The sequence below is a fragment of the Lithobates pipiens genome, unplaced genomic scaffold, assembly GCF_037356315.1.
Source record: "Lithobates pipiens isolate NorthernLeopardFrog02 unplaced genomic scaffold, aLitPip1_a1.2 Scaffold_8, whole genome shotgun sequence".
NCBI classification, from domain to species: Eukaryota; Metazoa; Chordata; class Amphibia; order Anura; family Ranidae; genus Lithobates; species Lithobates pipiens.
Window position 1 is genome coordinate 462,368,243 of NW_027507903.1, and position 27,646 is coordinate 462,395,888.

The 27,646-nt window shown below is 46.2% G+C and overlaps 1 protein-coding gene across 5 annotated transcripts in view; it reads left to right on the forward strand.

The window, feature by feature from the left end:
• Window positions 1-8,465: 8,465 nt before the first annotated feature.
• Window positions 8,466-27,646, forward strand: part of LOC143960178 (E3 ubiquitin-protein ligase rfwd3.S-like) — a 64,497-nt gene continuing 45,316 nt past the window's right edge. For 2 of the 5 annotated variants that reach the window (XM_077468499.1, XM_077468501.1), the window contains exon 1: window positions 8,467-8,805. Coding sequence is in view for 2 of the 5 variants with exons in the window: in XM_077468501.1 (XP_077324627.1) it covers window positions 8,699-8,805 (107 nt within the window). In the remaining 3 variants the exon portion in view is untranslated. Of the gene's footprint in view, window positions 8,806-27,646 lie in introns of all 5 variants that reach the window. The other 3 variants (XM_077468500.1, XM_077468498.1, XM_077468497.1) reach the window with 3 other exon arrangements.

Genomic DNA, 27,646 nt, shown 5'->3' on the forward strand with positions numbered 1-27,646 from the left:
CTGGTACGTCTTTGCCTATTCCCAGGTTTAGGATGCATGCATGTTCAACCCCACTCGGCTCCCGTTACGATTGTACATGGCATTCCGGCCAATGATTCACACCCAGGACCAGCTGATCGGCTGTGTCCAATCATAGCTCAGAGCTCTGTGTTGGGTTGTGTACAGAGGGAGTGATCTGTCAGTGATCATTAGTATAAAGCAGCACACAGTGTACACATTACACCGATTTAAGGAAAATATTTAACCCCTTTATCGCCCCTAGATGTTAACCCCTTCCCAGACAGTGTCATTTTTTTTTATCACTGATCACTGTATTATTGTTACTGGTGATGTCAGTTTCCCCCACCGGCAGTTGTGGGGGGAACTGTGTAGAAGACGTTTATCTCTGCCATTTGCAGTATAAAACAAAAAATAATAATTCCAGGACATATCCCATAGTTTGTAGACGCTATAACTCTGAGGCAAACCAATCAATATACACTTATTAGGATTTTTTTTGTATCAAAAACATGTAGCAGAATACACTTAGGGCACTTTCACAGTGGGGCGTTGGCGGTAAAGCGCCACTATTTTTTACCATAGTTTTAGCGGCGCTTTTTGGGCGCTTGCGGTGCACTTTTAACCCCCGCTAGCGGCCAAAGGGGGTTTAAAGCACCGCTGAAGCTGATTTTCCTGTAGAGGTCAACTTAACCTTTAAGGCTGGATTCACATCAGTCCAGCTCTATTCACTGCGCAAAGAGAAAAAGCAGCTGTTGTATCTGCGGATCAGCTGAGCAGGGATAGGGGGGAGAGGGGGAGGTGTAGTGAGGAGGGGGAGAGAATTCATGTTCACAACGGAATACATCTTCAAATCAGATGCATTCCCATAGAAGATAATGTGCTTGCAATTTGCACCACAATGTTTAGAAAACGCATGTTTTTTGGGCAATGTGGAGTGCGAATGCAGCGATTCACATATGTGAACCAGCCTCATTCCAACGAATGTATTTTAAAATGTCCTGTTAATTGGATGTGGTGTAAGTTGCATCCAATTCGCATAGGTGTGAGCCCAGCCTAAGTCTACAAATGTGCACACTGAGAAAGTTGTATGAATTGCTTACATTTTATTTGCAGTTTATTAATATGTTATTTCTATTACAGACAAAATCTTATGTCGGTGCAAGCTTTTGCGATGGCCAGTGGGACATTATCACCGCCACCTTTGTGAAAAAACAATTATACGCAGGGTGGATATGGAAAGACATTTATTGTTGTGTTAAATATCTGAAGTGCCAAAATCGCCACTCCCTTTACCCTCTCCAGTGCCGATCCCATCATTCACTGCACTCTCTCCAGTGCCGATGCCATCATCCACTGCACCCTCTCCAGTACTGATCCCATAATCCACTGCACCCTCTCCAGTGCCGATCCCATCATCCACTGCACTCTCTCCAGTGCCGATGCCATCATCCACTGCACCCTCTCCAGTACTGATCCCATCATCCACTGCACCCTCTCCAGTACCGATCCCATCATCCACTGCACTCTCTCCAGTACTGATCCCATCATCCACTGCACACTCTCCAGTGCCGATGCCATCATCCACTGCACCCTCTCCAGTACCGATCCCATCATCCACTGCACTCTCTCCAGTACTGATCCCATCATCCACTGCACACTCTCCAGTGCCGATGCCATCATCCACTGCACCCTCTCCAGTACCGATCTCATCATCCACTGCACCCTCTCCAGTAGTGGCGATCCTATCATCCACTGCACCCTCTCCAGTACTGATCCCATCATCCACTGCACCCTCTCCAGTAGTGGCGATCCTATCATCCACTGCACTCTCTCCAGTACCGATCCTATCATCCACTGCACCCTCTCCAGTGCCGATCCCATCATCTGCTGCACCCTCTCCAGTGCCAATCCTATCATCCTCTGCACCCTCTCCAGTGCCGAATCCATCATCCGCTGCACCCTTTCCAGTGCCGATCCCATCATCTACTGCGCCCTCTTCAGTCCCGATACCACCACCAACAGCACCCTCTCCAGTGCCAAAACCACCATCTGCAGCACCCTCTCCAGTGCTGATACCACCATCCACAACACTCTCTCCAGTGCTGATACCACCGCCTGCAGCACCCTCTCCAGTGCTGATACCACCACCTGCTGCATCCTGTCTAGTGTCAAGTCCACTGTCCTCCACATCTTTGCTAGAACACACATATGCACTGCCACCTGTACCGGCCACAGTCAAAATATATGGGAAATTTGTGAAATGCCCTCAGTGTAGCCTTCGTCTTCTCAAGAAAAACTTGAAAGTACACATTTTGAGAAAGCAAGCATGCAGATGTGGTACAAGATATTACCCAGGCCTGTCATTTACAGAGTGTAAATGTTGATGAGACAAATTGCATATTTGCTGTGCAGAGAAGTAAGCATGGATTTCCTGTGCCAGTACATGTGAAAAGGAAGAACCTGGGGAAGAATCATGTAGTCCAATGTGAGTTGGAGGAATGTCTACAATATCAGTTGTTGGCTCAGCGTAGCGGTCTGACCAACAGTTTATGTAAGCAGTCATCTCCGCTTACAAGATTACTGTACAGGAACTGCTGCAGAAATATTCCTTCAAGAAGATATCCTGGGGGAAAAGATGCTCCTCAAATTCTTTGGCGAGACAAAGGCTGTTACATGTGTAAAGAGGCAAAAAGTGGCTCGGGTGGTGCATGTTTCACTTTGTGTGATTGTGGATTTTGGTGGCTCACCATTACAGATGTGTCTCTCCATTCATGAGCCTGAAATACAGAGTTTTTGCTGCCTTGGCAGAATAGTTGTGACCTATAATAGACAAAAGAACACCTGGCAATGTGCCTGTGCAAAGCTGAGAGCATCATGTCCTCAGAAAAATATTTCAAAATGACATATATTTCAAACAAAGAGAGATGTCCTCAAGGGTATCTGGCTACTGACTGGAGCTCCACTCTCAACTGGAAACGTGACCTCCACTCACACAACTCAAGGACGTGGAAGTCAAATGTTTCCTGTCTAGAGTGAAGCTCCAGTAGTTCCAATCTGTGACCTGGGCATAACTGCCACATTCTTTCAAGAAAAATGAACTGTTTCCATGCTTACTTCTCTGCACTGCAAATATGCTATTTGTCTCATCAACATTTACACTCGTGTGTATTTCAAGTTTTTCCTGAGAAGACTTAGGCTACACTGAAGGCATTTCACAAATTTCCCATATACTTTGACTGTGGCCGGTACAGATGGCAGTGCATATATGTGTGTTTTAGCAAAGATGTGGAGGACAGTGGACAGGATGCAGAAGGTGGTGGAGAGGGTGCTGCAGGTGGTGGTATCGCCACTGGAGAGGGTGCTGCGGATGATGTGATCGGCACTGGAGAGGGTGCAGTGATTTTGGCACTGCAGAAACTTTACACAACAATAAATGTCTTTCCATATCCACCCTGCGTATAATTGTTCTTGTCCCACTGGCTGACATGGAAAGGCTGCACCGGCATAACATTTTGTCTGTAATAGAAATAACATATTATTAAACTGCAAGTAAAAAATGTAAGAAATTCATTAGACATGTGCACTGGCAAAAAATTAGTTAATTTTCGTTTCATTTGTTTTTTTGCTTTTTTCGTAAATTCGTAAAATCGAAAATTCGGAATTCAGAAATTTCAGGAATTTTCATATTTTGATTTTTCGGATTTTCGATTTTTTGGATTTCCGAATTTTCGGATTTCCAAATTTCTGAATTTAGAATTTTCGGATTTACGGATTTCCGAATTTTCAATTTTCCGAATTTTCAATTTTCAGAATTTTCAATTTTCAGAATTTTCAATTTTCAGAATTTAAAATTTTCAGATTTCTGAATTTCGAATTTTCATATTTCCGAATTTCGGATTTTCAGATTTCCGAATTTTCGGAATTTGGGAATTCAAAGATTTGAAAGTCCAAAAATGTGAAAATCTGAAAAAAAGAAAAAAAATCTGTTTAATTAATAACTGACTATTAAATTAATGAGTACGAATTTATCCGAAGTTACGAATTATCTCAAATAACGAATGCCGCAACTAAACAAATGGAACGGAACAAATTAATAATAAATAATTAATAATAATGAAAAGGTTTTATTATTATTATTAGATCATTACGTTCCATTTGGTTAGATGCGGCATTCGTTATTTCAGATAATTCGTAACTTCAGATAAATTCGTACTCGTTACGTTCACTAACAGACAAATTTGAAAGGGAATTCCAATACCTATAATTTAATAGTTAGTTATTATTTAGAATTAAACAGATTTTCTTTCTTTTTTTCAGATTTTCGAATTTCTGAAAATTCGGAATTCCGAAAATCAGAAATTGGAAAATCCGAAATTTGGGAATTCGGAAATCCGAAAATCTGAAATTGGGAAATCCGAAAATTGGAAATTCATAAATCCGAAATTTGAAAATGCACACATTTTGGAAATTCATAATTTCGCAAATTTTGAAATTTGGAAATTTCGGAAATTGAAAAATTCGGAAGTTCGGAATTAACGAATTTGTCAAAATTCATGAAAAAACTAATTTGGAACTAAACAAATTGCACATGTCTAAAATTCATACAACTTTCTCAGTGTGCACATTTGTAGACTTAGGCCGCGTACACACGGGCAGACTGTTCGCCCAACTTAGTCCGCTGAACAGTGTTTTAGCGGACAGTCCGCTCGTGTGTGGGCTTCAGCGGACAGTTTCAGCGGACAGTCTGACGAACAAAGTTTTACGGAATTTCCGTAAGACAGTCCGATGAAACTTGGTTTTGTCCGTCCAAACTTGGTTTCAGCGGACAGTCCGCTCGTGTGTAGGCAAGTTGGACGGACTAAGTATCGCGCATACTCAGAAAGGGTTTACACGGCCGAAGGTTGCATTGCAGTGTATAGGACGTCGTTTTTCTAGTCCCGTCGTACCTGCTGTACACGTCATCACGCTCGTTTTCAGCGGACTGTTCGTTCATCGTGTGTGGTCAAGTCCGTTCATGCAAATTTTGAGCGGACTGTTTGTCGGATTGTTTGACGAACTAAGTTGGGCGAACAGTCCGCCCGTGTGTACGCGGCCTTAAACCTTAACATTTTCCTCACTATCTCTTGCAAAAAAAAACCTTTTTGCTAAAAAAATAAAAAAAATGTGATTCATAAATATTGTCCTAAATATATTCTGCTACATGTTTTTGATACAAAAAAAAAATCCCAATAAGTGTATATTGATTGTTTTGCTTGAAAGTTATAGTATCTACAAACTATGGGATATGTACTGGAATTTTTATTTGTTTTATACTACAAATGGCGCAAATAAACGATAGTGGGACTGTGATAGTGCAATCTGACACTGACTGCCGCTGGAGGGAACTGACATCACCATACCTCCCAACCTTCCCGGATTCCACGGGACTGTCCTGAGATTTCAAGGCTGTCCCGGGGTCCCGTGTATCTGGGCTGGAGTCCGGGAATAAGTTCAGACAGCTAGTTCAACTCAGTGGGGGTATTCTCACTGGATGCAATAAATGCTCTCAGTGTGCTCCCCGCCTCCCTCTACCCTCCCCCTTCAAATTTTCTTTCACTCATCGGTTACTACGACCGCCGGCATCCTAGCAACTGATGACGTGCTTTGCAGGCACAGACACAAGGAAGAACAGGCTCTCCCAGCTCCGCCTTCCGATTCCGGCTTCCTACCATCAACAGTCTCCTGCCCGGTAAGGGGATTCCATGTACAGTACTGCCAGTTAAACCAGGTTGATGGAGGGCACCCATGAGCTGTGAGTAAATCCTGTTACTCCACTTGGACGGCTGTCACTTCTCTTTACCCTGTCAGCCTGTCTTCCACTGCCACTTCCTGCACCTCTCCTGTTTTCTCTCCCAGTTTTTCACACTATACAAGCCCACACTTCTGACTTCGGCTCCATGCTCCACTGCCGCACACACACACCCTAGTGACCTCTGGTCCTCTGTTCCTCTCTCCTGAACTGAGCTGCAGTGCTGTCATCATGCACAGTTACAGGTGATGGACCCCGCAGTAGCATTGCTTCCATTACTGGATTATGCCTGGCTTCAGATCTCTGTGTTAATTTGTGGCTCCAGAGAGAACACCAGGGAGTTTAAAACTCTAGTCCCATGAGTCACATCTTACTTTTCAGTAACTTATCTTTACCTGCTGGGTACTGTATACCTCCTAACTGTTCCAGAATGGGCAGGACCATCCCAAAATGTCATTGAAATCCCAGCATCCAGCACATCCAGGCTAAATCCCAGAGCTGGAACTTGTTCTGGCTTCGGGCTTCACTAATTCCCTGGCTCCGATCCCCCCTAAGTGCAGCTGGCTTCTCCTCCTCTTCCCTCTGGCTGTGCTACAGGAAAATCAAATCACATTGTCTACACCCAGTGCCTTCTTCCCCCCCACCATTCTAATTTTCACCCCACACCGCTGATTCCCTTGTGTGCCCCCACAGCACTGCTAGCTCTTCTTCACTCCCTCCCATTTGCTGCAGCAGCTGTAGGGCACAGGAGAAGAGGATTCAGGATAGACAGTGGGGGGGGGGGGGGCTTGGAGCAGTAGATAGGTTTAACCCTGCTATTTCCCCAAAGCTTCCCAACAGGGCTGTTAGAAACGTAAAGAAAAAAAAAAAAAAAAAAAAAAAACGTAAATAAATTAAACAGATAAATAATTATGGTTTGGTTACACCTTGGTTCCTGAAGAGCAATTGGCATTCAGATTGCTCTTCAGAGAGCATTTGACAGGCCGTAAGGAAGCATTATATTGCCTCGCCTCATCTGTTTTTCCCCTTTAACCCTCAGATGCCACAACTGTCCCCTCCCGGTCATCAAAATTTATCCACACCCACTTATAAACTGCACCCACTTTTAAACCATGCCCACTTTTGCTCTGATGCACTACATGTGCCACAGGTCGCTCTCCCCCTAAAGTGTCCCTCATTCTCAGCTTCAAAAGTTGGGAGGTATGCATCACCAGTGAGACTAATACAGTGATCAATGCTATAAATATGACACTGGCTGGGAGTTAAATATGTTCCTTACCTAGGTGTAATGTGTGCACAGAGCTCTGTGCTGAATTTCAACACAGAGCTCTGGGCTGTGATTGGACACAGCTGATCTGCTGGTCCCGGGTGTGAATCATTGGCCAGGATGCTTTGTACAATCACAGCCGGAGCAGGATAGGGGTGGGAAACATGCATGCGTCCTAAACCTAGGAGTAGGCAGAGACGTTCCGGCACATCGCTTTGCCTACAGCGCCCCCCGTCCGCAGTACAATGTGGACGGACAGTCGTTAAGTGGATAATATTTGCACCAGAACATGTATGATTTTCAAGATGAGGTTTAATGACATTCCATTGTACCGTAAAACATTTTTTATGTGGAGATCCATGTGTGTCTCATTCTTGGCCCTGTTATGCCATGTACACACGGCCAGACTTTGACAGCAAAGGTTCGATCGTGCGCGGGCTTCATCAGACCTTTGCTGTGGAAAAATCAGACAGACTAGATTTAGAACCTGTTTAAAATCTTTCCGAGGGACTCCAGGCGAAAAATTAGTTTGTGTGTATGCTAGTCCGACAAACGAAAACCAACGCTAGGGCAGCTATTAGCTACTGGCTAGGGATGAGTTCAGGCGTGTTCACATGGAACACGTGCAGAGCCCGCCAGGAAGTCGGCGCAGCGCTGCACTAATCGCAGGCAGTGAGACATTTCCCCGATGCGCGGCTGCAGAGATCGGGCAAAGTCTCACTGCCTGTGATTAGTGCAGCGCTGCGCCGACTTTCTGGCGGGCTCTACATGTGTTCCATGCGAACACGCCTGAGCTCATCTCTACTACTGGCTATGAACTTCCTTATTCTAGTCAGGTCATACGTAAGCACGTTCGAATCCATCGGACTTTAGTGTGATTTCGTGTGGCCAAGTCCGTTTGTTTGGAAAGTCCATCGGAAGTCTGCCAAAAGTCAGTCGGGAAGACCGTCAGACCTAGTCGTCCGGAAAGTCTGCTCGTGTGCGCATTAGTTGTCATGAACGTGGAGCAAACAAAGACAATGAGGTTGTGATCAGAGACATGGATTGTATTCTTCTTCCAACATAAAACATGAACTTATATCATTACCAAAAAAATGAATTGGTAAATAATAAACTATTGCATTTACAAGGAGAGCACTTTAACAGAAAGTACAAAACCTACCACAAACATCTTCTTGTATTTCTGCAAATCTCAGGCTTTAATTGTTACAACAGAATGGCTCAGTATTTGCTGCAGACTGCAGTCGCAATAAAGTTCAGAAAAAAAGAAAAAAAAAAAAGAAGTGGAGTGGAGGCCACGTGCTTCCTGTCATGTGTGGAGCTCCACTCTGCAGCCAGACCCCTCTCAGAAAAACACATGTATGCTTTCAGGGAAGTCTTCCGTTCGAGTTCGGCGCTCGGCTTATTTCCCTAGGAACTTCACTGTGTGATGTGGAGTCTGCGCATGCGCATTTTCAGCAGGGGGATTTAATTGGAAGCCGAATTTCATGCTACACCGGGAATAACTACGGTCTGCTTTGAAACTGGCCATGCGCAATTCTGAAGCCGGTAGAATTCTCCGTTATTGACAAGTTCCAACTTCTACTCCTCTCGCCCCGCCCAGGTGTGAACGGCGCGGAGCTCGAGTGTGCTGGTAGTGGAGAATGGGGAGCAAGCAGGAGACTGACTCTCCGGACTGGACTGTAGACTGGACTATAGACTGGCCTGTTCCTGATTCCCGGACAGAGATTAGGGTGGCCACACCCCATAGGTGAGGACCCGCTCCCTGGTGTGTCCCTGTTATCATCCCGGGGGAGGGGGGGCTCCCAGACCGGTGTTCTGTCTAAAATGTCCGACTATCGAATAGTGTCCGCTGTGTACTGGGCAGGCGCAGCGCTTGCACAGTATGGAGCACAAGGAGATTCGGAATATCTCCAAAGATGAACGGCGCCTGTGCGGTGAGTCCAGATGCAAGTCCCACCATCCAAGTGGACATAGGGCTGCACATAGTTAGAGGGCCCCTCGCGGGCACTGCCTCGCTTTGCTCGCCACGCTTCGGGCACTGCCTCGCTTTGCTCGCCACGCTTCGGGCACGGCCTCGCTTCGCTCGGCTCTTTTATATTCTAGCTCTATGTCTTGTATGGTGGGGCTTGAACCTGGACTCACGGCGCAGGCACCGTTCATCTTTGGATGTGTTTGGAATGTGCTTGCCATGTGTACTGCGCATGAGCAGTACACAGCGGACACTATCCGACGGGGGACACTATTTGACTGGACACCGGCTGTCCATTCCATGCTATAGGAACAAAGGACTTCCCTACTGCTGGGAATATACAACACCCAGCATTGTAACATCATAACTGACACTACCCCCTACCACCATACCAGTCATTACTACCACCCATCATCACCCCCTACCATAACCATACCAGTCATTACTCCCACCCACCATACCCATCATCACCCCCTACCATACCAGTCATTACTACCACCCACCATATCCATCATCATCCCCTGACCATACCAGTCATTGCTACCACCCACCATACCCATCATCACCCCCTACCATATCAGTCATTACTGCCACCCACCATATCCATCATCATCCCCTGACCATACCAGTCATTACTACCACCCATCATCACCCCCTGACCGTACCAGTCATTACTACCACCCACCATACCCATCATCACCCCCTGACCGTACCAGTCATTACTACCACCCACCATACCCATCATCACCCCCTGACCGTACCAGTCATTACTACCACCCACCATACCCATCATCACCCCCTGACCGTACCAGTCATTACTACCACCCACCATACCCATCATCACCCCCTGACCGTACCAGTCATTACTACCACCCACCATACCCATCATCACCCCCTGACCGTACCAGTCATTACTATCACCCACCATACCCATCATCACCCCCTGACCGTACCAGTCATTACTACCACCCACCATACCCATCATCACCCCCTGACCGTACCAGTCATTACTACCACCCACCATACCCATCATCACCCCCTGACCGTACCAGTCATTACTACCACCCACCATACCCATCATCACCCCCTGACCGTACCAGTCATTACTACCACCCATCATCACCCCCTGACCGTACCAGTCATTACTACCACCCACCATACCCATCATCACCCCCTGACCGTACCAGTCATTACTACCACCCACCATACCCATCATCACCCCCTGACCGTACCAGTCATTACTCCCACCCACCATACCCATTATCACCCCCCTACTATACCAGTCATTACTACCACCCATCATCACCCCCTACCATGCCAGTCATTACTCCCACCCACCATACTCATCGTCACGCCCCCCACCATACCAGTCATTACTCTCACCCACCATACCCATCATCACCCCCTACCATACCAGTCATTACTCCCACCCGCCATACCCATCATCACACCCTGACCATACCAGTCATTACTCCCACCCAGCATACCAATCATCACCCCCCGACCCTACCAGTCATTACCCCTACCATACCAGTCATTACTACCACCTACCATACCAGTCATTACTACCACCCACCATACCCATTCAACCCCCCTACCATACTAGTCATTACTTCCATCCACCATACCCATCGTCACCCCCATACCATACCAGTCATTACCCCCCCCCCCCACCATACCAGTCATTACTCCCACCCACCATACAGTTCATCACCATACCCATCATCACCCCCCCCCCCCCCCCCACCATACAGGTCAGTCATCATCACCCCACTACCATACCATTCATTACTCCCACCCACCATACAGTTTATCATCACCCCCCCCCCCCCCTTCCACCATAAAGGTCATTACTCCCACCCACCATACAGTTCATCACTAGCCCGCCACCATACAGTTCACCACCACCACCCCTCCCCACCATGACGGTCATCACAACCCCCCACTATACAGGTCAGTCATCACCCCCCCACCATACAGATCTCCATCCCACCCACCATACAGTTCATCACCCCCCCCCCCCCCCCCCCACACACAATACAGATCAGTCATCATCACCCCCCCACCACACCCATCATCACCCCCCAAACATACCGATCATCATGCCCCCACCATACCGGTCATCATCACCCCTCTCACCATGACCATACCAGTCATCGTCACCCCCCCACCATACAGGTTATCATCACCCGCCACTATACCAGTCATCTCACAGCCAGTGTTCCTTCATACTAATATTATCATCCATGATCTAACACAACAACCTAATTATGGGTGGAGGGGATTGTAGCTACGAAAATACAAACGAATACTGCCCAAGGAAATGCCAAACAATAGTAGAGATGTGAGTTGTGGTAGTTGCGCGCTATTACAGTTGTGGTAATACGGATTAATAAATGATTTACTGATAAACTTTTATGAATAACACCTTGTGATAAACTTTGTAATACAGAAGAATTCCTTTTTACAAAATACTGCAGCAGCTACTATTGTACTCCCGCAAAAATCAGTGTGAACTGGTATAAGGTGTAGCAGCGCTGTATAAATAATATACACAAACACAAATATATCAAATAAAATATCATCAAATGAAAATCCAAAAAAGCATGAAACAAATGTATTCCACATTGTGCAAAAAAGATGACTTGTGTGGTGAATCTTCAAAACAAACTCAGAGGAAAAAGTGATCCCACCGCCACATAAATTGCTCGCTCACCTCCTTGAAGTGACCCTAAAAGGGTCAAACGCCTTGCACTCTGCGTATATCCCCTCCAAGGGATCATCACAACAAAGGGGAATCAACAGCAGGTGTTTACTCCTTCCACAATGATAACTCCAAACTTTAGGTCCAGTGACTACTGGCAATGCAGCAATACATGTAAAATACGAACGATAGTCCCTCCTATAGTGCAGCATCCGAGGGATTAACAATAAACCACTCTCTGCCCCCAGCTAGTATTAAACTCACATTTATTAAGGATAATATAGGCATATATAAGACATGACAGTCTCGCTCAATAGTAGGGAATCTACCGCCAGGCTCCACCTCAACTATTTTCGCCACCTCACGTGGCTGCCTCTGGAGGATTCACCATGTGAGGCGGCTAAGCTAAACTACCTGTCCAAGGGACTACATCCCAATCTACTTGTGTTAATAATGAATGCGGCGCTACCAGCAAACTAGACTAAAATATTCCAAAAAACTCTAAGCACATAAATAAGTGAGAAAAGTGAATCCACCTCACAAAGTGTTCCAATGTGCAATATAAGGCAATACACTAGAAAAAATGAAAATTGTGCGTACATAGAACAATCATGTGAAAATAAATATATAAATAGCACAATCAGGAAATAATAAAAAGTGGCTGAAATAAAATGTGCAAATAAATGCAGTAAAGAATAAAACGTGTCGACTTAATATAAGTCCATATAATTGCTTCGTGAGCATATATCAAAGTCCATGCAAAAAAACGTGACTTCCAAGCAAGTGATATTCCAGCAAGCAACTTCAGTGCCAAACAGGTGCACCACCAGTTTCCCCCAGCCTCTCACCTCAAAAGCTTAGTAAGCAGACTCTGTATGAAAGCAAAAAGCTACTCCATCTTCCTCCATCCAGCAGATAGTATATAACTGTACATTCCTTTCTCAAACTCTTCACATATCTCCCAGTACAGTGTGCGGTACATAGAGTATGAAATAAAGGGACAGGGGGGCTCTCATGTGTAGTAATTCAAATAGGTAATTTAATATGATAACTGGTCACTTACATAAAGGCTGAGAACAGCAGATAGCGTCGTACGATCCGAACTTCCGGTCTCGGCCGCGACTGGAAGTGACAAGTGTAACACCACAGCTCCTTCCCTGACGCGTTGCGTCACACCCTCGTGACTTTCTCAAAGGGTTAAGATTCAAGTTTAGGGTCAAGTTTTTTACTATAATCCCAATCTACTTGTTATTGATAAAAATAAAAATAAATTATTTTAACCAAAACCATATCTAAATAAGGTTTTAACACTGCACTGTTTATCTTCTCACCTCTCTGCCGGTCTCCAGCACCAAACCCAGGGACTAGCGGGGAGGAGAAGAGACTTTGCAATGTGGCGAGCACCGATTCAGTGCTCACCAGCAAAGGGGAGTGTCAGGCTCTCTTAATGTTCAGCAGAAGCACATCTGCTGAGCAAGTAAATGAGGCGCCGGCCTCAATGAGAGGAAAAAAAACAACTTTATTTCCTCAGGTTACCCTCACACCAGGGCCGTCTTTAATATTGATTGGACCCCAGGCAAACATTTTCTTGGGCCCCCCCCCCCCCCCATACAATTTCGCTCTCCATCTGCTCTGAGACATACAATAAATAGCTAGACTTAAAATCAGTTTACTGTATCAAATCAGGCAGCAATTGGTTGCCAGAGGCTACAGTGTATTATTACCACTTACTGACTGGTTGCTAGAGGTTACAGCACACATTAAAGCTCACTGATTAGTTGCTAGATGTTACAGCACATGGTTTTTGCTTGTTGATTGGTTGCTAGAGATTACTGTACAGTAATACTTCTCACTGATTGGTTGCTAGAGGTTACAGCACATCATCTCCTCACTGCAGGGGGCATGATATACATATGAATGCCACCTTTATTTACATATCTGTGCTGCCGGATGCAGCTATTTACATATGAATGCCGCCCCTATTTACATGTGATTGGCGGTTATTCACATCAACCCAACAATAGGGCAGAGATGGGCAGCATTAGTAGCAGCACTTCACACTGAGATGTCAGGACACAGTATGGGACTAAAACTTCAAGGGGCAAGGGAATTTAAACTGGGATAGTTGGCAAGTATGAAGCAGCTGCTTTGGGCCCCACAACAATGACAGGGCCCAGGGCAGCTGCTCCTTTTGCCCTGCCTTAATGACGACCCTGCCTCACACACTGAAGCATTAGGTGATCAAAAAAAGTGCATGCTGAGCAGCCAAATCCAGCTCTAGTGTCCGTTCCATGAGGCCCCATTAACACCTGGGTGTTTTGGGATTGCGGCAGAATCAATGCGGTTTTGCACACGATCTCAAAACGCAGGTTCGGGTGCCATTAGTTTCGATGACAACTAAAATGTGGTACAGTTTTGCCAGAGTTGTCACATGATTTATCGCACGGTAGTTGCAGCAAGTCGCATCGTGTGAAGCTTGTTGCCCCAAAAGAAGCTGCAATAATTTGCGTCAAAACCACACTGCGTTTTAGGTGCCATCGAAAATAATGGCAGCTGAACCTGCGTTTTGCGATTGTATTGCGTTTTGAAATCCAGATAGAATCGCAGCAATTTTGACGCAATTCCAAAATGCTCAGGTGTAAACGGACGCCTTAAGCCTCGTACACACGATCAGATTTTCAGACGGGAATTGTGTGATGACAGACTGTTGGCCGAAAATCTGACAGTTTGTACGCTCCATCGGACAATTGTCGGATTTTCCGCAGACAAATATTAGATGACAGGCTTTAAAATTTTCTGAGGACAATGGGCTGTTGTCAGATTTTACGATCTTGTGTACATACCGTATATACTCGAGTATAAGCCGAGATTTTCAGCCCCTTTTTTTAGGCTGAAAGTGCCCCCCTCGGCTTATACTCGAGTCACCGCCGTCTGCCTACCTGATCAGCGTGTCATGCAGACAGACGGCGGCCATTCCACTGTTCCACTCCACTGTTCAAAAGCCACGCCTCCCTGCCAAAAGCCTCTCATCCTTGTCCGTAGTATGAGGATGAGCGGATGTCCGTGATAGGCGGAACACTGACTGCTGGGAAATTGAGTGTTCCGCCTATCACAGACAGGGAGGCGCGGCTTTTGAACAGTGGAATGGCCGCCGTCTGTCACAGACGAGGAGAGGTGCGGCTTTTGAACAGTGGAATGGCCGCCGTATGTTTTTATGCTGATCGGTGCAAAATGGCACACGGAGCTGCAGATGGGCACAGAGCTGCAGAAGGACACAGAGGCTGCAGATTGGCACACAGAGGCATGCACAGGACACAGGTAGGCTGCAATGGACACAGGGAGGTACACAGGGAGGTATGCAGCTGCAGATGGGCATTGTTGAACCTCTTTTCCACACTTTTGCTGTAACAGTAGCTGCTGCATGTCTCATGTTCGGCTTATACACGAGTCAATAAGTTTTCCCAGTTTTTTTGTGGTAAATTAGGGGCCTCGGCTTATATTCGAGTCGACCTATACACGATTATATACGGTAAGTCCGTCGGACAAAAGTCCAAAGTACAAACACATGCTCGGAAGTAATGCTCACCAAACACAAAATTATCAGAAGGTGCCCAAAGGGTGGCGCTAAAGAGAGGAAAAAACACGTAGTATGTCTAGTACATCACTACGTTAGTGTTTGTTGGCCGACAATTGTGTGTCGTTTATATGCAAGTCAAAATCTAGGCACACGCCCTTCGGACAAAAGTCCAAAGCTCTGTCTGCAGAAAATTAGATCGTGTGTACGAGGCTTTAGTCCCCGTTCACACTGATGGCAATCTGATGCAGGTCACAGACAATCCCAAAGGCATAGATTTGCATGGCATCTGAAAATACATTATTTTCTATGAAAGACATTCACATCTATACGGTGCAATTTGGATCTTGTGTGAGTTTGGAGCAATGAGTTTCCAACTCGCACAGTATAGTGGCATTCTGTGATAACTGTTCACATAGGATGTGATTCATAGATTTTTTGCATGGAAGTGGCTAGGAGAAAGATTTGCATAGAAGTGGGTGGAAGGCAGTTTTGTAGAAAAGAGGATAGACAACATTTCTAGCATATGAAGGTAGATTGAAAATCACAGCAGTACTTATTTTGCATTGAACAAAAGGATATTTAGAATCTCATCCCTGAAATCTTATCAGAATAACATTTGAATCGCACCTATACAGCTGAACAACTACCTTTGACAATTGCACTGAAAACACATAAAGTAAACCCTGCTTCTTGCCCACAGCAGGGCTAAATGTAAAAAAAAAAATTGTCCAGCGCCCGTATCTGCATGTCCCGGGCATTGGGTGATATGGTTTGCACAACACTGGATAACGAAGTATATGTTCTTTTGTTGTACTTATGTCTAATCTTTTTTACAGTTTGAACACTTATACCATTTCTCCTGAAGAAGTGAACGGAGTTTCATAAAACACGTTAAGAAGGTTTTCTAGGAACATAGCACTGATATAGCTCAGCCACTTTACAGTCTGTGATTATTTCATATGTTACTATGAACATTGACCTGTGAATACCTGTGATTTTATATATGCTTTTATGTCTTTGTAATAAGATTGATGTATTTTAGGATATCTACTATTGTTTGGCGTTTCTTAGCAAAGTCCCTTGGGCAGTATTTGTTTTTGTTACTAAATGGGATGTGGAAATGCTAACACATGTGATAAACATATACAGATTGTAGATACGAGACCAGATCACATCTCTGACCGTCTTTTGTACCATGCCAGCAGCCTCAGACCATCTCATCAGTGCCAGGACAGTACAAATACTTGCCTCCACTGTGCAGTGTGCAGTTCGTTTTGCACCGAGTGGTCCCCGAACACCAACTTCTGGGGTCCCTCAGTGGCTCTTGCGGCTCCTCCCCGCATCAGATAACCCCCTAGGAGAAACGCTTTCCAAGGGAGTTACCTTGTGGACACGCTCCCGAGTCCAGCATTCGGAGTCCATAGCCGCCAAATGTATAACTCAGCCCCGCCCCCCCACCCACGTCATTGGATTTCATTGACAGCAGCGGGAGCCAATGGCTGCAATGCTATCAATCTATCCAATCAAGAGCCCAGACCCTGTGGAGAGGACAGCGTGTCCCAGCTGAGGGAAATTGGGAGCTCAGGTAAGTAAAATGGGGGGGGGCAGCTGGGGGGCCGGACACTGCCAGGTGTTTTTTCACCTTAATGCATAGGATGAAAAATACGAGGATTTACAACCCCTTTCAGGTGTTCTAGGGGCATAAGTTACACATCTAATTTCCTAACTACTGATCATATTGACAAGTGGATGATCAGGGCACTGATGAGGCTGCACTGATGATCGGGGGACACTGATGAGGCTGCACTGATGATCGGGGCACTGATGAGGCTGCACTGATGATCAGGGCACTGATGATTAGAGCACCTATAAGGCTCCACTGATGATAAGGGCACTGATGAGGCTCGGATTTTTTTTTATTTTTATCAAATTTATTTTAATAAAATGCTTCTGGAGTAAAAATCTGTCTAAAAATAGTTTTAAATTTAAGATACATTCATAGTTTATTTAGCATGAAATTGAGCTTAGTTTTGTAGCATGAGGCTGTATATTCTGCAATATTAAAATTTTTGGTAAAATAATTCAATGAATCCAAGCTCTGCGAGCTGAGATAACATGCACTGCATTGATGCATTCACACAATTTCACAGTAACCATGAGAAAACAAAGTTCAGGAATATTCCTTTATCCCATTGTTTTGCAAATCTATGTACACTACAAACTGTATGATTGAATTGGTTCTGATATTTCTGTTTTACTAACCTGACAGCTTATTATTCTAAATAGGAAACCTTCATTTTGTTTGTAAATATTAAAGATTTATCAGCAAGAATAAGGCCTCATGCACACGAGACGCAGTTAAACGCGCGTTCAGATGCAGTTGGACAGTTTTTTCAACTGCCCCTGAACTCATTCAATGTTATCCTATGTGTCCATGCACACAGTCTCGTTTTTTTCCGTTTTTATGCAGTTGCGTTTAGTCTCGTTTTTCCAGAAGCAAAAAAATGCGTTCAGAAACCAAAATTTCCACGTTTTAGACGCAAAACGCGGCAAAACGCGGTAAAACGCGGCAAAACGCCGCTACCGCGTTTAGCCGCGTTTGCGTTTATATGCGTTTTTAAAGGTGACCTTTTTTTTTACATTAAAAATCTCAAAAATGATTGCAAATGATGAAAAACCATTAGAAAAATATTTTAAGCAATTGCAAGTGGACAATCCACAACTTGTGGCAAGTGACATGGCAGGTGGCAAGTGACGTGGCAAGTGGACAATCCACAACTTGTGGCAAGTGACATGGCAGGTGGCAAGTGATGTGGCAAGTGGACAATCCACAACTTGTGGCAAGTGACGTGGCAGGTGAAGTGGCAAGTGACGTGGAAAGTGGACAATCCACAACTTGTGGCAGGTGACATGGCAAGTGACCTGGCAGGTGACGTGGCAAGTGGAAAATCAACAACTTGTGGCAGGTGACTGGCATGTGACGTGGCAAGTGGACAATCCATAACTTGTGGCAGGTGACGTGGCAAGTGACGTGGCAAGTGGACAATCCACTTGTGGCAGGGGATGTGGCAAGTGACGTGGCGAGTGGACAATCCACAACTTGTGTCAGGTGACGTGGCAAGTGGACAATCCACAACTTGTGGCAGGTGATGTGGCAAGTGATGTGGCAAGTGGACAATCCACTTGTGGCAGGTGACGTGGCAGGGGACGTGGCAAGGGACGTGGCAAGTGGACAATCCACAACTTGTGGCAGGTGATGTGGCAAGTGATGTGGCAGGTGATGTGACAAGTGGACAATCCACATCTTGTGGCAAGTGACGTGGCAGCTGACGTGGCAAGTGATGTGGCAAGTGGACAATCCAAAACTTGTGGCAGGTGACGTGGCAAGTGACATGGCAGGTGACGTGGCAAGTGACGTGGCAGGTGATGTGGCAAGTGATGTGGCAGGTGATGTGACAAGTGGACAATTCACATCTTGTGGCAAGTGATGTGGCAGCTGACGTGGCAAGTGACGTGGCAAGTGGACAATCCAAAACTTGTGGCAGGTGACGTGGCAAGTGACATGACAGGTGACGTGGCAAGTGGACAATCCACAGCTTGTGGCAAGTGACATGGCAGGTGGCAAGTGATGTGGAAAGTGGACAATCCACAACTTGTGACAGGTGACGTGGCAAGTGATGTGGCAGGTGATGTGGCAAGTCACGTGGCAAGTGGAAATCCACAACTTGTTGCAGGTGATGTGGCTGGTGACGTGGCAAGTGGACAATCCACAACTTGTGGCAGGTGGCATGGCAGGTGATGTGGCAAGTGACGTGGCAAGTGGACAATCCACAACTTGTGGCAGGTGATGTGGCAAGTGACGTGGCAGGTGATGTGGACAATCCCCAACTTGTGGCAGGTGACGTGGCAAGTGACGTGGCAAGTGGACAATCCACAACTTGTGGCAGGTGACGTGGCAAGTGGACAATCCACAACTTGTGGCAGGTGACGTGGAAAGTGACGTGGCAGGTGATGTGGCAAGTGACGTGGCAAGTAGACAATCCACAACTTGTGGCAGGTGATGTGGCAAGTCACGTGGCAAGTGGACAATCCACAACTTGTGGCAGGTGATGTGGCTGGTGACATGGCAAGTGGACAATCCACAGCTTGTGGCAGGTGGCATGGCAGATGACGTGGAAAGTGGACAATCCACATCTCGTGGCAAGTGACGTGGCAGGTGATGTGGCAAGTGACGTGGCAAGTGGACAATCCACAACTTGTGGCAGGTGATGTGGCAAGTGGACAATCCCCAACTTGTGGCAAGTGACGTGGCAAGTGGACAATCCAAAACTTGTGGCAGGTGACGTGGCAAGTGACGTGGCAGGTGATGTGGCAAGTCACGTGGCAAGTGGACAATCCACAACTTGTGGCAGGTGACGTGGCAGTTGGACAATCCACAACTTGTGGCAGATGACATGGCAAGTGACGTGGCAGGTGATGTGGCAAGTCACGTGGCAAGTGGACAATCCACAACTTGTGGCAGGTGCCGTGGCAAGTGACACGCTAAATACAAGTACACTGCAGCTCTCACAGCTGCTGCTACTCACTCTGGTCTCACAAAATTGCTGAAATAGTTAATTTTTGAGCTGGGGAGGGTCCATGATGTTAGCTTAACTAAACGCTTCTAGACGCAAACGCGGTAAAACGCCGCTAAATCGCGGTAAAAATCGCGGCAAAACGCGCGTTTCTAAACGCCGGTTTCAACATGTGTCCAGCAGCGTTTGCATCTGCGTCTCGTGTGCATGAAGCCTAAGTCCTTACATTTAAAGAGCTCCTGTCATTTCAGATTCATCATGACAGTGCCTGTTAGTGGGCATCCACTCACCTGCTGCCACCACATCCCTCACCTTGTTGTGTCAACGCCGCATCACCAGCTGTCTCATTAAAGTGAATGGGACTGTCGGTGAGTCAACAGCGGGTCAGAGGAGGAGCCGCTGTGGGACAGAGATGACAGTTGCTCTTTAACCACTTCAGATCTGCGCTATTGCCAAATGACGGCATTAGCGCGGACCTACATTTCCGGGACTACGTCTATTGACGTCGTCCCGGTTACGAGCGGCCTGCGCGCCCCCTGAGGGGCGCGCGCGGCGCGCTCTGTGATCGGCGAGTCCGTGAGACTCGCCTGATCACCGATCCGTGTAAGGGGTCCATCCCGACCCCTTATCACGTGATCAGCTGTCAGCCAATGACAGCTGATCATGTGATAGAACGGAGCCGGTAATCGGCTATTATTCCTCCTCGCGCTGACAGCGCGAGGAGAGAAAAAAAAAGCCGATCACCGGCGGCCGTGATCGGGACATCAGTCCCGATCACGGCCATCAATACAAGGGACCACCTGCCACCTGCCTGTGCCCACCTGCCTCCCGCAGTGCCATCCTGAAGTAAAATAAAAGCAAAAGTAAGTGCCCCCGTCAGTGCCCCCCGTCAGTGCCCATAGTGCCCACAGTGCCACCCACAGTGCCACCCCACAGTGCCACCCACAGTGCCACCCAATCTGCCTCAAAGGTGCTGCACCCCAGTGCCGCCCATCAGTGCCCAGCAGTGCCGCCCATCAGTGCCCAGCAGTGCCGCCCAGCAGTGCCACCTATCAGAGCCACCTATCAGTGCCACCTATCAGTGCCCATCAGTCCCATCTATCTGTGGTACCTATCAGTGCCCATCCGTGCCACCCATCCGTGCCATCTTATCTGTGCCCATCTTTGCCCATCAGTGCCGCCTTATCTGTGCCCATCGGTGCCGCCTTAACTATGCCTATCAGTGCCCACCGGTGCAGCCTATCAGTGCCCACCAATGCAGCCCATCAGTGCCCACCAATGCAGCCCATCAGTGCCCACCAATGCAGCCTATCAGTGCCGCCTAATCAGCGCATTTCAATGAAGGAGAAAAATGACCCGTTTGCAAAATTTTATAACAAACTATTAAAACATGATTTTTTTTTTTTTTTTTTTTTTGCATCTTTTTTTGTTTGTTTAGCAAAAAATAAAACTCCGAGCTGTAACTAAATACCACCAAAAGAAAGCTCTATTTGTGGGAAAAAAATGATAAAAATTTCATTTGGGTACAGTGTTGTATGACCGCGTAATTGTCACTCAAAGTGCATCAGCGCTGAAAGCTGAAAATTGGTCTGGGACTGAGGGGGGTTTAAGTGCCCAGTAAGCAAGTGGTTAAAAATTATGATTTAAATCAAGCCTTTTTACTAGTGATTATGATCAGGGCACTAATGAGGCTCCACTGATGATCAGGGCCGGGTGGATTTGATTTAAATCACTAGTAAAAAGGCTTGATTTAAATCGTACATTTTAAAGAGCAACTGTCACCTCTGTCCTGCAGAGCCCTCCTCTGACCCACTGTTGACTCACCGACAGTCCCATTCACTTTAATGGGGCGGCTGGTAAAGCGGCAGTGACACAGCAAGGTGAGCGATGTGGCGTCAGCAGGTGAGTAGATGCCCACTAACAGGTGCTGCCATGATATATCTGAAATGACAGGTGCTCTTTAAATGTAAGGACTCATTCTTTATGTTAGTCAGAATCTTTAATATTTGCAAACAAAATGAAGGTTTCCTATTTAAAATAATAAGCTACCAGGTTAGGGCCGGTTCACACAGCGGGCGATGCGAGGCGACACGACTCGCCTCGCCTCGCTCCCGCAAGTCGCCCCCGTTCTGTACAATGGAACCGTTCTGAGAGGAGCGACTCGAGTCGCTCCGACTCAGAAAAAAGGTTCCTGTACTACTTCTGGGCGACTTCGGGGGCGACTTGCATTGACTTCTATACAGAAGTCCTCTGCAAGTCGCCGCTGAGGTCCCCGCAGGTCGCGGCGAGGCAAGTCGGAGATGCCTCGCCGCGCCTGCAGTGTGAACCGGCCCTTAGTAAAACAGCGATAACAGAACTGATTCATACAGTTTTTTTAGTGTACATATATTTGCAAAACAATGGGATAAAGGAATATTCCTGAACTTTGTTATATTTCATGGTTACTGTGAAATTGTGTGAATGCATCAATGAATGAGTTTACCAAAAAATGTAAATATGGGGGCGTGGCCTGGCTGCGAGAGATGGCGGACGCTTAGGTGAAGAGCTCTCGACACCCCGGGACTGCTTTCATCAAATACTGCGGTGAAAATTTCATTTCTGCCTACGAGACACGATGGGGACAGCCTCTAGACATTCCTCAACGTCTAGGTCCCGGTCCCCCCGCGCACAAAGCGACAATATGAGCCAAAACATTCCGGAGATGTTTCGGTCTCAGAGAGGGAACATGGCGCCTTCCCGCCGGAGGCAGTCTCCAGCTTCACAAACGCGCGCTCTCCCGCCAATGGAACTTATCATGACTGACTCACGACCGGCTCCTACAACTCCCAATGATGTGTCGAGCGGGACTGCTATGGCTACCCCGATTAATATACAGGACCTTCGAAATGTGGCCGCGGATATAAAGGACACCTTGTCGGCGGCCATAGCTGAGCTACGCTTAGACATCAGAGCACTGACAGACAGAGTTCACGTTGTGGAGAAAGTCACCGAACGCCATGAGATGCAGATCCGTAAGACGGCAAGGAAGGTGGACTTCCATACTTTGCAGCTTAGAGATCTCCAGAGGCATACGGAAGACCTCGACAACAGAGGTCGGCGCCATAATTTAAGAGTGCGCGGCCTTCCGGAAACCATCGACAACGAAAACCTTTCCCGAGCGATCACCACTCTCTTCAACGACATTCTTGATAGACCTGCTCACACCGTTATTGAAATGGAGCGGATTCATCGGGCTCTCCGGCCTAGAGGGAGAGAAAACGATCCACCGCGGGATATCGTATGTTGTCTGGTGGACTATCATCTAAAAGAAGACATCCTCAAAGGCGCCCGGAGCAGGCAGTCCCTATCTTTCGAGTCTGCCCCGGTTCAGATTTTCCAAGATTTATCGGGAATTACCCTGCAGCACCGTCGAGAATTGAGGCCTCTTTTGGATGTTCTGCGATCTAGAAACATATTGTACAAATGGAGGTTCCCCTTCTGTTTATCCGCCACTCACCTGGGGCGCACGGCACACCTGAAGGTGCCGGAAGATTTACCCCTTTTTTGCGCCACCCTGGGGATCCCCCTTGTTGAAGTACCTAATTGGTACGCCAACTTTCGGCAGCCGCTATACAAACCTGCGGATTCTCAGGCGGAAAGGATGGAATATCAGGAATCGAGATATCGTAGGAGACGCTCTTCATCTGGATCTAGGCATCATCCCGCATCAGATACTACCCAAAGGGATCGTAGCCCTTCTGCCTCCCCGAGATCCCGAAGAGCTCGGAGGGATCGCTAAATATGGCCTGCAGGGAGAAGTATGGGCGCCTCTGAGCATTGTTGGCGCAATACACAGGAAGAAATGACACTGTTTTCAGGTTTTTATCACCCTTGGGTTTTTTTTTTTTATTATTGTTACTCTCTGCTTTTTCCCAGTTTTGCTCCTTTTTTTTTGCCGCGCTCAGCTCTTGATGGAGCGGCCTGTTTAAGCTACGTTCTACGGCTGCCACACTGAATAGTGTTTCCTACGGGTGTAAGTGAGTAATACTCTTTACCAAGGGCACTATCTGCCTCCTCCCATTCATAAGGTCTCAAGTTACTACAAACCTTCTGGTATGCAGACTGCGAACTACCTTTCCCAGAATGCTCTTTCTCAGTCTTTAGATCCTATTGGTCTTGGGAACGTTCAACTTAACTTTGCAATGTTGCTTCGCCACCTCCTTCTTCCCTACTCCTGCTCATTAATACGGCCTGCTTTCAGTGGCAGTGTTAGTGCATATGATCTTATTGAACCTTGATGAGATACTGCCTAGTTACTACGTTCCATGGGACACCTGAACTGCAAGTTAATGGCCTGTTCTGGATGGTTAGACGTTTTTGATTACCTGGTCAGAGGTTTCTGGCCATCTTTACTGACTGAATGCTGACTGGATTTCACTATGCTTTCCTGGGAGGTTTGCTTTATAATTAATAATCCTGCTCGTTTAGTTATGTGGAAGCTCTATATTATTTTTTCTTTCCTATGGTGTTAATACATGTGGTAGAATTCACTCAGGTTCTAATATGGTCTTTCTCTAATGCATATATCTCTGGACGTATATCCTCTTCTGGGTAAGCCCAGAACCGACCTCTCATTTGCGGGTTTTGAAACGGTCCAAACAGGGGGTGCTTTCCTCCTGAAGGACAACGTCCTGATAGGCGAACAGAGATGTATGATCTACCTATATGTGTTTCTGAGTGAAGCATAAGTTGGAATTCTCTTCAATTCCTGTAGGCAACGCTCGGTCATATTTGTCCGATTTGAGTACTTGTTTTAAGCATAGGTTTGGCAGTGGTTCCTGTTTTCAGGTAAATACTCATAAGATGCTCACTGACAAAGTTTGCAAGTTCACGGATTTTATACTAATGTTTTTCGATTAAAAGTGGATTTTGACATTGGCACTAGAATTATATAACCTTCTAAGATTGTGCCATATATTGTCTAATACTTTGGTAGCATATACCTAATTGTTGTATGCCTTTCACGTCCCCTACCATTTGGGCCGGCTATGGTTCTCATTGTCCCCAGACAATGGCTCTAGCGCTTTTTCTAACAACTTAAACACCCTCACCTCCTTTACACTGTATTCCGATGTCCCGGGGTGTCGTCCCTTCCCTTATCATCACACACATTTTTCTTATTATAATACCTCGGCTCACTCCAGGGCAACCCCCACACTGGGGAGTACATTGGTGCACACGTTTCTGTACAGAGACGTGGGCGCCTCTTGCTCTTTAGTATCCAACCGATATTATATCCTTTAGTGGTGGCGGATACCTTCCGCCCATCTATCGGTTTTTTCCACCAGTTCTCCTACCTTCCTATTCCATCCCCCCCCCCCCTTTTTTTTTTTTTTTTTTTTTTTTTTTTTTTTTTTTTTTTTTTTTTTTTTCTTTTTTTTTTTATTATTTACCTCTGTTTAGTCATGTCGCACAGTAATGTAACCCCTGCTCCACCTAGTCACACTCAGCTTACACTATATTCGGTTAATATTAGGGGGCTCAACACGCCCGAAAAGAGATCGCAACTATTGCTATCTTTACACAAGGCTAGAGCACATATTGCCCTAATACAGGAGACTCACTTCAGATCCGACTCCATTCCTAAACTTTGCAACCACCACTACCCAACGGTTTATCACTCGTCGAATGATGCGGCGAAATCCAAGGGAGTCGCTATTATAATTTCCAAACACTGCCCCATCAAAATATCTGATATTCAGAGAGATACACAGGGTAGATTTATTTTCATCAAAGGACAGCTCTATAACAAACCCGTCACCATCGCGAATATCTATGCTCCTAACAAACAGCAGGTGACATTTTTTCATAATACTTTACATCAACTCACAGCTTTTCAATCTGGTATGCTGGTATTAGGTGGTGATTTTAATGTTCCATTGTCACCTATCCTGGATACTTCCAATGGTGTATCCTCTTTGCCATATCGAGCCCTTCGATCGATTAAATCTCAATTGCAAACGCTGACACTTCACGATACCTGGAGAACACTCAATCCTCGCTCACAGGATTACACTTTTTTTTCCCCTCCACACTCCAAATACTCCAGGCTGGACTACTTCTTTATTACACAAGCTGATTTGCCCTCTCTTGATAGTGCCACAATAGCCCCTATGGTCCTATCAGATCATCACCCCATCTCTATTACCCTCTCTTTCCGGCAAGCTTACTCCAGATCCCCAATTTGGCGCCTAGATGAGTCCTTGCTATTGGATGAGGTTGATAAACAGACCATCTCTGATAGCTTGCAACAATATTTTCTAGAGAACACAAATACAGAGGTGCACCCTATCACAACCTGGGCGGCACACAAATGTGTCATGCGGGGTGTTTTTATCTCGTTGGCGGCAAAAAGACAAAAGCTTAAAACGGCTCGTATCAGAGAACTAACTGAGCGTATTCAATCCCTAGAAAAAGCTCATAAACGTTCTTTAGCGAACAGCTGCTTAGAGGCTCTTACTGAAGCCAGGGAAAACCTTTTAGAAGAATTACAGAAAACAATAAAACGCAAGTTTGCTTTAACACATAAACTTTTTTATGAGTTTGGTAATAAAGCTGGGAAGCTGTTAGCGAGAGCCTTACAAAAGAAAAAAGCTCTTCATACCATTCACGAGATAAAGACCCCCACAGGTGACACGTTGGAAGACACGAACATTATTACGCAACAATTTGTTGCATATTTCCATAAATTATACAACCTACCTGCGCAAACCTCAGCGGATCACATTTCACGCAGACAGGCTTTAATTCAGGAATTCCTTTCTAGCTACTGTCCCGTTTTATCGGATTCGGAAGAGGTGGCGAGTTTAGCCTCTCCTATATCAGTGGAGGAAGTAACCGCAGCCTTGAAACAACTTAAGGCGGGCAAAAGCCCAGGGCCGGACGGTCTTACTGCAGGCTACTATAAAGCCTTTTCGGACCAACTAATACCACACTTTGCTGCAACGTTTAATAACTTTTCCTCTACCGATGTAAGACACGCGGACATCCTGGAGGCACATATTACGTTACTCCCTAAACCAGGGAAGGATACGACACTAATTTCTAATTACCGTCCCATATCCTTATTAAATGTGGACATCAAGCTGTATGCTAAGGTCTTGGCGAATCGGATCTTGCCTCTTCTTCCGAATCTGATTTCTACGGACCAGGTGGGCTTTGTCCCTGGAAGGGAGGCTAGGGACAATACCACTAAGGCCCTCAATATACACAATTGGCTAACATCTTCTTCCACAAGGGGTTTCTTTTTGTCGTTGGACGCGGAGAAGGCGTTCGACAGGGTGGCATGGGACTATATGCAAGCAGTGCTTCAGACTCTTGGTTTTCCAACTACCTTTACACAGATGATAATGGCACTATACTCGGTCCCCACTGCTAGACTGAGGGTCAATGGCCGCCTGTCGGACGCCTTCTCCATCTCCAACGGCACGAGACAGGGGTGCCCTTTGTCCCCCCTTATATTTATTCTAACTATGGAACCCCTTCTTCGCAAAATAAAGGATAACCCCAATATTAAAGGAGTCGACATTAAATCCCAATCCTGCAAAATGGCCGCATATGCGGACGATATACTACTGTTTCTGACTGACCCGATTACTACCATCCCTAACCTCCTTCATGATCTAAACACCTTCCAAACTCTATCAAATTTTAAAATTAATTTTGACAAATCCAGAGCTCTAAATATCACACTACCTGCGGCCACGGTCACACTTTGTCAAAATA